The sequence below is a fragment of the Gorilla gorilla genome, chromosome 6 (assembly GCF_029281585.2).
Source record: "Gorilla gorilla gorilla isolate KB3781 chromosome 6, NHGRI_mGorGor1-v2.1_pri, whole genome shotgun sequence".
Lineage (NCBI taxonomy): Eukaryota > Metazoa > Chordata > Mammalia > Primates > Hominidae > Gorilla > Gorilla gorilla.
In genome coordinates, this window is record NC_073230.2 from 149,054,628 (window position 1) to 149,068,520 (window position 13,893).

General features: G+C 45.4%; 1 protein-coding gene across 6 annotated transcripts in view; it reads left to right on the forward strand.

Moving 5' to 3' along the window:
• TBXAS1 (thromboxane A synthase 1) overlaps window positions 1-13,893 on the forward strand; it is a 243,855-nt gene that overhangs the window by 167,192 nt on the left and 62,770 nt on the right. For 5 of the 6 annotated variants that reach the window (XM_063708804.1, XM_063708803.1, XM_063708805.1 and 2 more), the window contains 3 exons: window positions 8,124-8,212; window positions 10,224-10,372; window positions 12,399-12,529. In XM_063708804.1, the coding sequence (XP_063564874.1) occupies window positions 8,124-8,212; window positions 10,224-10,372; window positions 12,399-12,529 (369 nt within the window). Of the gene's footprint in view, window positions 1-7,306; window positions 7,445-8,123; window positions 8,213-10,223; window positions 10,373-12,398; window positions 12,530-13,893 lie in introns of all 6 variants that reach the window. The other variant, XM_055393221.2, reaches the window with a different exon arrangement.

A 13,893-nucleotide genomic window follows, 5' to 3' on the forward strand; every position in this document is an offset into this window, starting at 1 on the left:
AGTAACACATAGGACCAGCATGAGTCTCAGCTTTCTTCTTCAGAGCCAGTTTTCAGCAAACCACACTGTATTCATGCTAAGAGACAGTGCCTCAATCTGTTCATGTTTCTTGGGTACCTTCTATGTCAAGGCTCTCAAGGAACATTTGGTCAATCAGTCATCACACAGGTATTTCTAGAAAATCAACAGAATGGGGTGTGCTATGCTCATTCTTGATATAACAAATACCAAAAACTTCATTAATCCATAACAACATACAATAGTTACCACAAAAGAGCAATATTGAGAGTGTATTAGTTATCTATTGCTGTGTAACAAAATTACCCCAAAACTTAGTGGCTTAAAACAAACTTTTGTTAGCTCATTGTTTCTGTGGGTCAGGAATCCTGGCATGGCTTAGCTGAGTGCAAAGGCTGAGTCCAGAGGGACTGAGGGCTGAGGCCAGAGGGATCAAGGTGTCTTGGAGCAGTAGTCAAATGGCTGGCCTGATCTGTGGTCTCATCTGAAGGCTTGACTGGGGGAAGATCTGCTTCTAAGCCTCATCGCATGGTTATTAGCAGGATTCAATTCGTAATGGACTTTGGAAGATAAGAATCTTGTACTGTGTCCTTCAGTCAGTGGGGATCTACAAATGTTTCAGCAAAGCATTACTGAAATAACAAGTATTTTTGGAAGATCTGGCCAGGCATGGTGGCTCATGCCTGTAATCCCAGAACTTCAAGAGGCCAAGGTGGGAGGATCGTTTGAACCCAGGAGTTCAAGACCAACTTGGGCAACATAGGGAGACCCCGTTTCTACAAAACATTAAAAAAATTAGCCAGCTGTGGTTGTGTGTGTCTGTAGTCCCAGATATTAATACTTGTGGGGCTGAAATGGGAGGATGGTTTGAGCCCAGGAGGGCAAGGATGCAGTGAGCTGTAATCATGCCACTGCACTCCAGCCTAGGTGACAGAATGAGATCCTGTCTCAAAAGAAAAGAAGAGAGGCCAGGAGGCTCTTTCAAAAAACTTTCTTTAGCACACCTGGGTGTCAGGCACTGTCAAAGTCCTAAGACTACAAAGATGCTTAGGCTATAGTCTTTTTTCTCAAGAAAGAAGATGACAACCATATTCCAGGTGACAGGTAGCAACACCTGAACTAGGAGGTGACGGAGGAGATAAATATGAAAGAACAGATGAAAGAAAGGAAGCAATGTTAACATGATGAGGCAAGAACAGATGGCTCCAATGGGGAGTTGTCCCTGAGGAACAAGAAAAGAGAAGAGAATGATTCCAGTAGTCCAAACCAGCCTGGGAGGATGGATCCCTCCAGAGGACAACTACCATGTTTACACCACTCCCTGCCTTCTTTGCCAAGTGTTTTGCATATTTTGTTTCTAATCTTTGTCACGACTCTTCAAGGGAGGTATTATTTTCATTTTTGCAGACGAGGAACTAGACTCAGTGAGGTTAGGCAATGTACCCAAGATCACACAGCTATAAAGTGCCAGGGGAAGGAAACCTACTAATTTGCAGTGCCTTTGAGTATTTGCTATGCTTGGGGCAAGTATTCTCCAACAAGTTCGGAATCTTACACTCAAGGAAGGAAACTCAGTGATGAGATTCTGGGAGTCACCCAAAATGAGAGGAGAAGAAGACCTTTGAGCAGAAGCTCTCAGCCCTTCTTGGTCATTACTCTCTTTGCCCACTCATCAGGCCCTCCCTCCTTTTAGAATTCACTCTGTTGCCCTCTGTCTGCACCTTGACTCAAAATTTCACAGACACACTTGGTAGAAAATCCATTAAAAAAAAACTGGTGCCCATCAATGACAGACTGGATAAAGAAAATGTGGTACATATATGGCATGGAATACTATGCAGCCATAAAAACGGACTAGATTATGTCCTTTGCAGGGACATGGATGGAGCTGGAGGCCATTATCCTCAACTAACTAACACAGGAACAGAAAACCGAACACCACATGTTCTCACTTACAAGTGGGAGCTGAACAATGAGAACACATGGACATAAGGAGGAGAACAACACACACTGAGGCCTGTTGGGGGAGGGGGGAGGAAGAGCATCAGGATAAATAGCTAATGCTTAATACCTAGGTGATGGGTTGATAGGTGCGGCAAACCACCATGGCATATATTTACCTATGTAACAAACCTGCATGTCCTGCACATGTATCCCAGAACTTAAAATAAAATTTTAAAAAACTGGGTACTTTAATTACATAAGAATCTCCAGGTTATGCAGAACCTTCCTTCCTTGGGGAATTTGCTTCCCAGGGTGGGGATGGTGATTTCCCCTGAATGGTTACCACTGGTTACCAGAGAGCTGCTCAGCCTCACACTCGGCATCACCTCTGTAGGGACAACCAATGTGAGAGGTGAGAGGAACAAAATGGGAAACTTTCTCCCCTAGCTTGGCTGCTGCACTGCAACCCCGGTCTTAGCTTGGGCTGTCATAACCAAATACCATTGAGTGTGTGGCTTAAACAACAGACTTTTTTTTTTTTTGAGATGGAGTCTTGCTCTGTCACCCAGGCTGGAGTGCAGTGGCGTGATCTTGGCTCACTGCAACCTCCACCTCCCAAGTTCAAGTGATTCTCTGGCCTCAGCCTCCCAAGTAGCTGGGATTGCTGGCACAGGCCACCATGCCTGGCTAATTTTTGTATTTTTAGTAGAGAGGGGGTTTCACCATGTTGACCAGGCTAGTCTTGAACTCCTGACATCAAGTGATCCACCTGCCTTGGCCTCCCAAAGTGCTGAGATTACAGGAGCGAGCCACTGTGCCAGGCCCAGACATGTATTTTCTCACAGTTTTGGAGGCTGGGTGCCAGCGTTGTTGGTTTCCAGGGAGGCCTCTCTTTCTGGTTTGTGGGTAGCCGCCATCTTGCTCTGTGCCCACAAGACCTGTTCTTTGTGCATGAGAGAGAGAGAGAGAGGGAGAGAGAATAAGCATGAGTGCTCTGGTGTCTCTTCTTATAAGGACACCAATCCTATTGGATCAGGGCCCCATCCTTGTGACTTTAACCTTAATTACTTCCTTAGAAGCCCTATCTCCAAATACAGCTACACTGGGAGTTGGGGCTTCAATGTATGAATTTTGAGGCGACCCAAACATTCAGTCTATAAGAACTCCCAATAAATCACTTTTTTTAAACCTAATAACATTAATATTTTATCTGATTATAAGTGTAATACATGTGCATTGTGAAAAGTTTGGAATAAAACAAGAAATAAAAATTACTCATTATGCCATGAAGAAGATGAAATGTTAACAACTGAATGAGTCTTTTAGTAAGATCTGAGTGATAATAGCATTGTGTATTCATCTGTGCATGTGTGTGTGTGCACATGCCACGTTTGCCTGCTTGTTCAAAAATCTAGGAGAAGAACTGCAGGGTTTGTGGATTGTATAAAGATTATGCAAGCCCATCAAAGACAGCTTTTGTTTGTATGCAACTCATGTAAAAGTAAATATTCCGTAACTGCTGTGTAAAATGCAAGGAAGAAAACCTGAAATGATGGCTATTGGCCAACATACAGATTATGCTCTGCTGTCTTATAATATTTTCTCTGCATTGCTTTTTAAAACATTTTTCATATTACGTGCCCCATCTCATATCACATTAACCCAAATAAAAATGTCATTATCCATTCAGTTCGACAGACAGCAGGCAGAGTATCGCAGAAAATTACAATCACGTCAGGCAGCAACAAAGGATTCTAGTCAAAGGCACGTAGAAGACCCGATGGTGGGCAGCTGGCCTGGGCTCCCTTTCACACTGTCCAGGAATATGTTTGGATTCAGAATGGGTGGCCCCCTCTTTATACACAGGGCATGCCTCTGAAGAGTTGTGTGTAAATCACATTTTATGTTCCATCTCTTTTGTTATGTTAAGAAAGCTTCAAGCTAGATATCTAAATAGATTTCCTTTCAAACAGTACGTATATATATGTAGATAGATAGATTTTCTTTTACCATGTTACTATTCCTCTGAAATAAATTTAAAAGGTATTTAGGTTTATGGGATTTTATTAAACTAGGGTTCAGGTGTACCACTAAACTTATTAAGATAATTGAAGGAAGACAGCCAGTAAAGCTAGTCATAAAAATGTGGCTTAGACTGTACTGACTTTTCCAATGTTAAGGGTAGACTGAGACTTCTTGGAAGTTGGGGCCTAGAGACCATTTTAAGTGACCCATTGGCACACCCTTTTGTACTGATGGATTATTAAATCGATGGTTTGTGAGAATTTAGAAAAGCATGCAGTAGTCATGAAGCATCAACACAGAGATACTAAGAATAAATCAGGATAGTCATACTTATTTTTCTTTTTTGAGTGGACTTCCAGATAGGTAGATGAGGTAAATCACATTTCTGTTTCTGCAAATCATTTGACAAAGTCTTCCCCAGCTGACTCATCAGTAAAGCGGTGCCTGGCTGAGTATTTACTCAGGTTCATGCACAGATAGCCCAAGATCCAAAAACAGTGATGGTGAATGATTCTGCGGCTACCTAAAATAGCTGTCCAGTGGAGGGGCACAAGGCTCTGCACCAGGGCCTGCCTACAGACCGACGAACTGAAGGGAGGCTTAGAAGGCACACTTACTACATTGCAGATAGAACGAAGAAAGAATAGCCCAGTGTTGCAGGTGATGGGATTTTTTTTTTTTTTTTTTTTTGAGACGGAGTCTCTCTCTGTCACCCAGGCTGGAATGCAGTGATGCATTCTTGGCTCACTGCAACCTCCACCTCCCAGGTTCAAGCGATTCTCCTGCCTCAGCCTCCGAGTAGCTGGAATTACAGGTGCCTGCCACCATGCCCAGCTAATTTTTATATTTTTAGTAGAGAGGGGGTTCACTCTGCTGGCCCGCCAGGGTGGTTTTGAACTCCTGACTTCAAGTGATCCGCCTGCCTTGGCCTCCGAAAGTGCTGGGATTACAGACATAAGCCACCTCGCCTGGCCAGGTAATGGGATTTTAATGAGTGAGTACATCTTTTGCTCCCCCACAGTGTTCAAACACCCCAGTGCTCTAAGCCCTGTGGCTTTATGAACAGCAAATCTATTTTCCCAAGATGGCTCTCCCTCCATGAGCCTTGGCAACAGGGGACTCATGAGTCTCAGATGCTCTGCTATCTCTCCACTTGGGTGTGTTATGCTGTGAACATTCTGCTCCTTGAGCTGTTGTTCAGCCATCCATAGCGCTGTCCAGGCCATTGTCCCTGCCTTGGTTACCGCCTCCATGTGGCAGCCTTCATGGAGCCATTGCAGCTTTGATCTACAGGATCCCCTCACCCTCCATCTACAGGACCCCCTCACCCTCCACCTACAGGATCCCCTCACCCTCCATCTACAGGACCCCCTCACCCTCCATCTACAGGATCCCCTCACCCTCCATCTACAGGATCCCCTCACCCTCCACCTACAGGATCCCCTCACCTTCCATCTACAGGATCCCCTCACCCTCCATCTACAGGACCCCCTCACCCTCCATCTACAGGATCCCTTCACCCTCCACCTACAGGATCCCCTCACCCTCCATCTACAGGATCCCCTTCACCCTCCACCTACAGGATCCCCTCACCTTCCATCTACAGGATCCCCTCACCCTCCATCTACAGGACCCCCTCACCCTCCATCTACAGGATCCCTTCACCCTCCATCTACAGGATCCCCTCACCCTCCAGCTACAGGACCCCCTCACCCTCCATCTACAGGACCCCCTCCTTCAGCAGAGGAGTTGGGCCCCTGGTAACACAATTCTTTCCTTACACCCAGAGCATGTAGGACTGACTTGGAGGAAACTGCAGAGGAGAGGGGTCCTATAAAATTTCATGTCCTCCCAACATCCTGTCAATAGCCGGCCAGCTGTCCCACTCTACCAGGTGTCTCCAACCAACTGAATATTCCAGAGAAGATAAGAGATCGTTCTGCTCAGAACACACGGCAGGACAACTAATGCCTTTCTAATGAATGGTCCCTAAAAAAATCGAAATAGCAATTGTACCTGGTTATCATCCATGGAAAAAGACCTCGTGGTTTTCATTAACCTGAACCTCAATATTTGCCTGCACTGTTTGTCTTCTAGAAAAGTCAACATAAACCTGGCTTTGCAATTGACGTGTAGGGTACAGATCTCAGGAAGTGATTCATTTACCATACACCAATCCACACCTGAAATACTGTATTCCACTTATGAGGCCACCTTTAGGAGTGACCCTGATAAAGATGAGAGCAATAAGGCAGGAGGGGTGTATGCAAGCCATATGGTTCAGTCCCCCATTGAAAGGATGGGGGCAGCCAGGCACAGTAGTTCACGCCTGTAATCCCAGCACTTTGGGAGGCCAAAGTGGGTGGATCACGAGGTCAGGAGTTCGAGATCAGCCTGACCAACATGGTGAAATCCCGTCTCTACTAAAAAAAAAAAAAAAAAAAAATTAGCCAGGCATGGTGGCACACACCTGCAATCCCAGCTACTTGGGAGGCTGAAGCAGGAGAATCACTTGAACCTGGGAGGCAGAGGCTGCAGTGAGCCGAGATCACAGCACTGCACTCCAGCCTGGGCAACAGAGCAAGACTCTGTCTAAAAAAAAAAAAGAAAGAAAGAAAGAAAAGAAAGAAAGAAAGAAGAAAGAATGAAAGAAAGAAAGAAGAAAGCAGGAAAGAAAGAAAGAAAGAAAGAAAGAAGGAAAGAAAGGAAGGAAGGAAGAAAGAAAAAGAAAGAAAGAAAGAGAAAGAAAGAAAGAAGAAAGAAAGAAAGAAAGGAAGGAAGGAAGGACAGAAGAAAGGAGGGAAGGAAGGAAGGATGGGAACAGTTGTCTAGGAGAAGATGGGGAGCAGATAGGTACTTGCTGTCTGAGTGTTGGGTGCACTGTCATGAAGAAGAGAACAGAAATGAAACCAGCAAAAGATTGTTAGACGAAGTCAGATTTTGCCTCAGTACAACAACTTACCTTCTGAGAAGCAGATTAACTTTATAACTTTTCCCAGTGCCTCAAGACTTTAAGAGGAAAGAGTGGGTATTACATAATCAGTACGATTCCATGATTCGTTCATTCACTTAACAAATAATTACTATGAGCCAGGCGCTGTTCTAGGTGCTGGGTTTATAAAAATGAAGAAACAGACTAAGATCTCTCTGACCTCGAGAACTCAATATTCTAGTGTGAAAATCATCAAATCTAAACATAGGTTACATTTTATGTCTTTCATGAGAAATGCTCAGAATGATGTATTAGAGCACGCTGCTTTAGCTGTGATGCTATTCTAGAATGGGCAGCGAATAAAATGATTCTGCTTGATATTTTCAGCTTGGCCTTTTAATCATGCAAGAGAGAATAAAAGGTCACAGGGGTGGCCAGCAGGCTCCACAAAGAATTCCACCCACCCGTTTGTTGAAGCTGAGTGGTATCTATGTGAATCTTCATTATGCCACTCTACCTTTCTGTGTAAGTTAGGAATTTTCTAACATAAAAGTATTTTCCTATTAAAAAAAAGAAACCCAACAATTGTCCCATGTGGGCATAGGAGGCATCTTGAAGTCAAGGTTTTCCCAGTATTCGAAAGCTTAGCGGCTTAAGCACAAAAGAATAACCATCCATCAGGAATGCTCTATAAATAATTTCTGTGTTAAATAAGAAGTTGAAATGGATGATCTTAGGTTCCTTTGGATACTAAGATTCAATATTCTAGTGAAAGATCTAAAATACAATCGGAATACACAAGCATAGACTTGGGTTAATTCCAGGGATCGTGCATATGGATTAGGCTTTATTTACTCGCTAATGCTAACCAAATGTCATGAAACTGAGTACTGATTCTCAGTTTTGTCTAAGCACTTAATGATCATTTTCATAATTATTTCACCGTATTCACTGTAAATCTGTTCTTCTTTTTTGCTTCCAAAGATAAAAAATGCTTAAGCTAAAATAGACGTTTAGAGCTATTTTATTTTATGAATACTTGTGAATTTTAGGATCTTCTTCTTGAATCTTAGCTGTGTGAAAAATATCTTCCAAACAGTGTTCATTTTCCCAGAAAGCACTACATATAACCTCTTTATCTGCAGCCAATTTAGGTGTACTCCCGGCATGGTGCCCTAATTACACCTTTGTTATCCATTATCAGATGGTTCCCCTCATCAGCCAAGCCTGCGACCTTCTCCTGGCTCATTTAAAACGCTATGCGGAATCTGGGGACGCATTTGACATCCAGAGGTAAGGCTGCCGCATTACAGATGAGAAATCGAGTTTTTGAATCACTGCTTCTTGTAACTGTCCATAATTGCTGACAATTACCTTGGGACTAGCAAACTGTGGAAACGCTAGAAGCTCATAAAAGCATGGATGGACTGATTAATAAAAAGAAAAGAAACCCACTTAACATGGGAAAGAGATGTGAGCAGAGCCAGGGTACGTGCGTCCTGTTGAACCTGTGGATGGATCCACCCTCTGACCTCCACAGACCCAGGAATGGGCAGGACAGGCCTGCGCCTAAGGACAGGGATGGGGGGAAAGTTCAAGCATTTTCACTTCAAGAAAAATTGTGGTGCACCTCAGCCCAGAAGCTATAACTTAGTGGTGGACACCAAATTTAAATAACTGATTATCTGGCTTTTCGTCATTTTGTAATAACTAAAAGGTTTTTGCTTTAAAAAAACATCTTTAGTCTAAGTTTGTCCGACCCACAGCCCGCGGGCCACAAGCAGCCCAGGATGGCATTGAATGTGGCCCAACACAAATTTATAAACTTTCTTAAAACATTGCGAGTTTTTTTGCAGTTTTTTTCTCTCATCAGCTATCATTAGTGTTACTGTATTTTATGTGTGGCCAAGACAATTCTCCTGCTTCCAATGTGGCCCAGGCAAGCCAAAAGATTTAGCCACCTTTGCTTTAGTCATTTTATGCCAAATCATGGCTTACAGCAAATAAAGAATAAAGTGGGATGGTGAATCATCCAGAAATTTACTCATTAGTATCATTGCTAATAAAATAATAACATAATCATCACCAACACTGGTATTGCACCAGTTTACACAGTCTTTTCATCCACATTCTCTCTGATTATTATAGGAGGCATGAGCTGGCTAAAGATAAGGTGGCCTCATCAGCTATAAAAGCAAAGTAAAGACCTCAAGACCCTTAAATCTTCAACCATCAGGATCAGATGAAATCACATTCAGTAGTCTCATTCTTGTTTTCACTCTAGCAGGGAAATGTGTAATCAATTGTAGAAACGTTTTCAATAAAAGCAGTGTGAATTTTAAAAGTCATCCGGAAACGTCATGTATTCCTTAATGATAAGTTAGTGGTTATGGAATTTATGTACAAAAGGAGTTAAGTGTGTGCCTACACTGAGAACAAAAATTGGCCTTTTAATTGTAAAAAGATATTAATAACCCAGTTTTTAGCTTTTTGGAAAAGAACTTAATCTGACTACTCCTATAAGATAACAAAAAGGAATCATTCGAGTTTAAAATGGCCTTTTGAGGGGGCAGCTTTCCTATAGCCTAAGAGGTTAAATTTTCTGGAGCTCCTGCCAGACACTTTTCCTTCTGTTTGTTTCTAAAGCGCAATGTATGTTTTCTGTAATAATATACAGATGTTCATGAAGCCTGCCTTAAAGTTTGTCTTGTGTTTATTTGAGTGCTAAGAGCCCTTGCTTTTTGTTCGTTGCTATTAAGAAAACTGTAAAATCATTAAGAGGAAGAGGGAGACAAAGTTAATAAAACTAGATAACTAGGTTGTTAATTCATCAAGGACAATTTGATGTCTATCAATCAATCATTAGCTTCTGGCCTGAGGTGGGCTGTGCAGAGCTTTGGGTACAGCATGTAGGCGCTGGGTCACCTGTGTGCTCCCCTTCCCAGGGAGGAAACTATAAAGTGTCCTTCTTAGTACTTGGCTGTGTTCTGGTTGACCACAGCTGCCTGAGGCTCGAAGGTGGAAGAGGCCGTGCCCTCCTCTCCTCCCAGGTCTCTGTTTAGACGAGCTGGCTGCCAGGTCTTCGTGTCTCCTCCCACCCTCTGCCGTCACTGCTCAGAGTGCCCCATCCAGGAGCCCATCTCCCTCCACCTCCCCCTAGATCTGCAGAAGCTCCTCTTCCAGACACATCTGCAGGGCTGGGCAAGCCAGTGTAAGCAATTCAGGCCCTCCTCCTCTGGAGGGGGCCATTGCGGGTAGCCCCTGCCAGAGTCCTTTCAGATCTCTGTGCTCCCATCTCCCGTAGGTGCTACTGCAATTACACCACAGATGTGGTTGCCAGCGTCGCCTTTGGCACCCCGGTGGACTCCTGGCAGGCCCCTGAGGATCCCTTTGTGAAACACTGCAAGCGTTTCTTCGAATTCTGCATCCCCAGACCTATCCTGGTTTTACTCTGTAAGTGCGGCTGCAGCCCGGGGCGCTGCGATGACTCCAGCAAGTTGGGCAGACCCTATGACACCTGGGGTGGCTTCTGGGGCTCTGTCCCTGCCACTGGGAAAGGGCACTCGGGGTGTTCCCCTGCAGAGGCTTTGTCTTATGGAGCCACCGGGTTCCTCTTGTCACCCGCCTAGGGCCACTTATTAGCAATGCTGTAGCCCTGGCATTGGTAATAAGTGGCCCCACTGCCATGGTGAGAACAGTGGGGACGCACCGTGTTAGGCACTGGGTGTGCGTTGCCTCACTTAGTCCTAGTAATCACCCTATGAGAAAAATATTCTTGTCCCTATTTCTCAGGTGTGAAACAGGCCTAGAAAAGCCGAGCTGAGACTGGAACCCAAAGCCTTTCATTTCCTAGGGCATATTTCTTTCCTTCAGCAAAATCCTCTTCACAAGACTTCTCCGCTTGAAGCCCAACACACAGAAATCCTGTGTGGTGGATGAGGATTAGGTTACCCAATGCGCGAGGACCAGTCTATTTATTTTATTTTATTTTTTATTATTATTATTTTTTTAGATGGAGTTTCGCTGTTGTTGTCCAGGCTGGAGTGCAATGGCACGATCTCGGCTCACCGCAACCTCCGCCTCCTGGGTTCAAGCGATTCTCCTGCCTCAGCCTCCTGAGTAGCTGGGATTACAGGCATGCACCATCACGACCAGCTAATTTTGTATTTTTAGTAGAGAAGGGGTTTCTCCATGTCGGTCAGGCTGGTCTCGAACTCCCGACCTCAGGTGATCCGCCCACCTTGGCCTCCCAAAGTGCTGGGATTACAAGCGTGAGCCACCACACCAGGACTTATTTTATTTTTATTGTAGAAGTGAGATTTTGCCCTCTGGCCAATTCTAGTATCTTCTGGCGTTTATAGGAGCATTGACGTGTTGTTATGCTTGGTATTGATGATTGCCATGATTTCTAACCATTCTGCTGGGCTGGTAAATTCCATTCATTCCTTGACCAGTTTCATTCCCATTTCTGAGCCGATGTCCATGGGAGCCCGTCACCCCGCTGGCTCCGCCCTGAAATCGTAGGCAGAGTCACTCTGAGTGTCCAGCAGTCTCTTCCTGCACCCTTTCCACCGATCTTGGAGGCAGCGCAGGCTGTGTCTGCCCCCTGTGCCTCAACCACGGCCCAGGCCTGTGGGGCAGGTGGCTCAGTTGTGCCATCCCTTCTATTCCTCCTCTCTGCCTCTGCAGGGCCCTCCTGCTGCTGTGTCACATTGGTTCGGACTCTGGCTCTTGAAAATGGGCCAGCGCATTCTGAGAGCGTGTGTGTCTGGAGATGTTCTCCCCAGCCCAGCTCCCATAGAGCCCGGTGCAGGGTGAACCCACCATGGAGGCTGAGAAGCTGAACCCAGCCAGTGCCCCTCTCCAGGGGAGATGAGGGGTTCCTGACTCTGGCAGCCCGATCCCCAGCACATGGCAGCAAGGGCCCATGCTGCACCCAGGGGCCGGCAAGGGAGGCACCCACAGCAGCAACAGCCAGTACCCTTGTCAGCAGCTGCAGTGGCAGCTCTTGGGAGCAATTCAGGAGGTCATGCTGGGAACAATTATCCACCGGAAAGAAAATTCAAATGACCAGAAAGTTTGTAAAAAGTAAATCGGCTTCTACCACTTGCTAAGGCTTGAAACAGCCTGTAATCCTTTCTCTCTTAATGAAGTACAAAGACCTTCAGGTCTCATCCCCAGGACCTGAAACATTAATTTATGAGGGTGACCTTGACCTCTTGAGGGCCAGATGGAAGTGCAGACTCGATTAATTGCACAGATGTTTATTGAGTGCTTACTATGTGCCAGGAATGGTGAGGAGTACCGAGAGGGAGTGAGACATCACCCCTGCTCTCAGAAGCAGCAGTGCGGCGGGGAGGGCAGGACTCCAAAACGGCTCCGATTCCAGGCCCACGTTTGCTTCCCGGGAACAGGCGTCTAATGGCCCTGGTTTATTATCACCCCCTTTTCAATGCCACTTTTGTTTTTCTCTTTCAAGTATCATTTCCATCCATAATGGTCCCACTGGCCCGGATTTTGCCCAATAAGAACCGAGATGAACTGAATGGCTTTTTTAACAAACTCATTAGGAATGTGATTGCCTTGCGGGACCAGCAAGCTGCCGAAGAGGTAACGTATTTTAATAGGACACAGCCTTGAAATGGAATGGAGCCGACTTTGGCATCACTGTCTCTGCTCTTTCTCTTCCCTCTCAGCCCCGCAGGTCACACCGTGCTGTCCTTCAGCAACCCACCACTTACAGCTTCCAGGGACAGTGGAGAGAACAGAGGAAGGTTGAGGAAGGTCAGACAAGAAAGGGAGGGTGGGACGGCAGAGAGAAGCCTAGAGCAATGTGTACGTCCTCTGACACGGACGGGTAGAATTAAAGCCGCCCCCAAAACTGTCTCTCTAGTGCAAGCATCACCCCAAGCACAGGTTAGATTAGCCCAGAAGAATTTTCTGGGTAAATGTGCCCACATGCAATTTTCATGAGCATATTCTTTATATTGAAAACCCAGCAAGATGGAGTTCTCCAGCATGAACAGCATGCTTATTAGAGAGTTCGGCAACTGTCAGTCACTAACCCCACACTCCCACTCAGCATGGAGGATGTTGCTACAGAACTCGTGGTTGAGGGCCCCCTGGACTCCTTGGCACAATTCATATGAGACCTAGCATTTTCTTTCCTCCTTGCAGATTTGCACTATGCTTGGCACATAGTAGGAATCAAGTAAATATTTGTTGATTGAACTTGGCTAAAATAGAAAGAGGAGTTTTCAGTGGGAAGAAAGGTCACTTCAATACTGGATATGCATATGCATATGTAAATCTGGGCTTTAAAGCCCTTGTCACATTAAAGAAAGTTACTAAAAAGGAAAACAGGGCTGAAATGGCTTTTCCTTAGCTGACTCGTGCAAGATGCAACTTTAAAAGGGTTGTCTCAAAGACTGGATGGCTCAGAGGAATTGGTGAGGTCCAATTGTTAAGGCACTGGCCTGAAATGAAATCAGGGGTCAATTAGTGGCTTGATACACTGAGCGGCCTTGGGCAGCAACCGTGTCCTGTGCAGCTTCACATCCTGAGAACTGTGCAGCAAACGTGCCTAGATCCAGAAGGCATGGGAAGGTATAGGCAAGCTTGCAGCCCCCTCGGCCCACACCACTGTGAACTCAACTCGCATGTCCTTGGAGGTGTGGGAAGAAGCAGCTAACTGGCATCCCTGCCCCGGCTCTGAAGCCTAAAAGGACAGAACATTCTGATCCAGGTTCATGTTTCTCCGCAGAGTGAGGCTGGAGCCAGGGGGAGAAGGGATGAAGAAAGAACCATTTTCAACCCTCAACATTGCTACTAAGGGCCACCTTTTGAGAGTGTTCACACACACACACACACACACACACACACACACACACACACACGTATCCCTAGCCTGGCTGTGGAATCAGGCTAAAAATTTTAAAACTGTTGCATCGAATGACTTACTAAGAGGTGAGAGG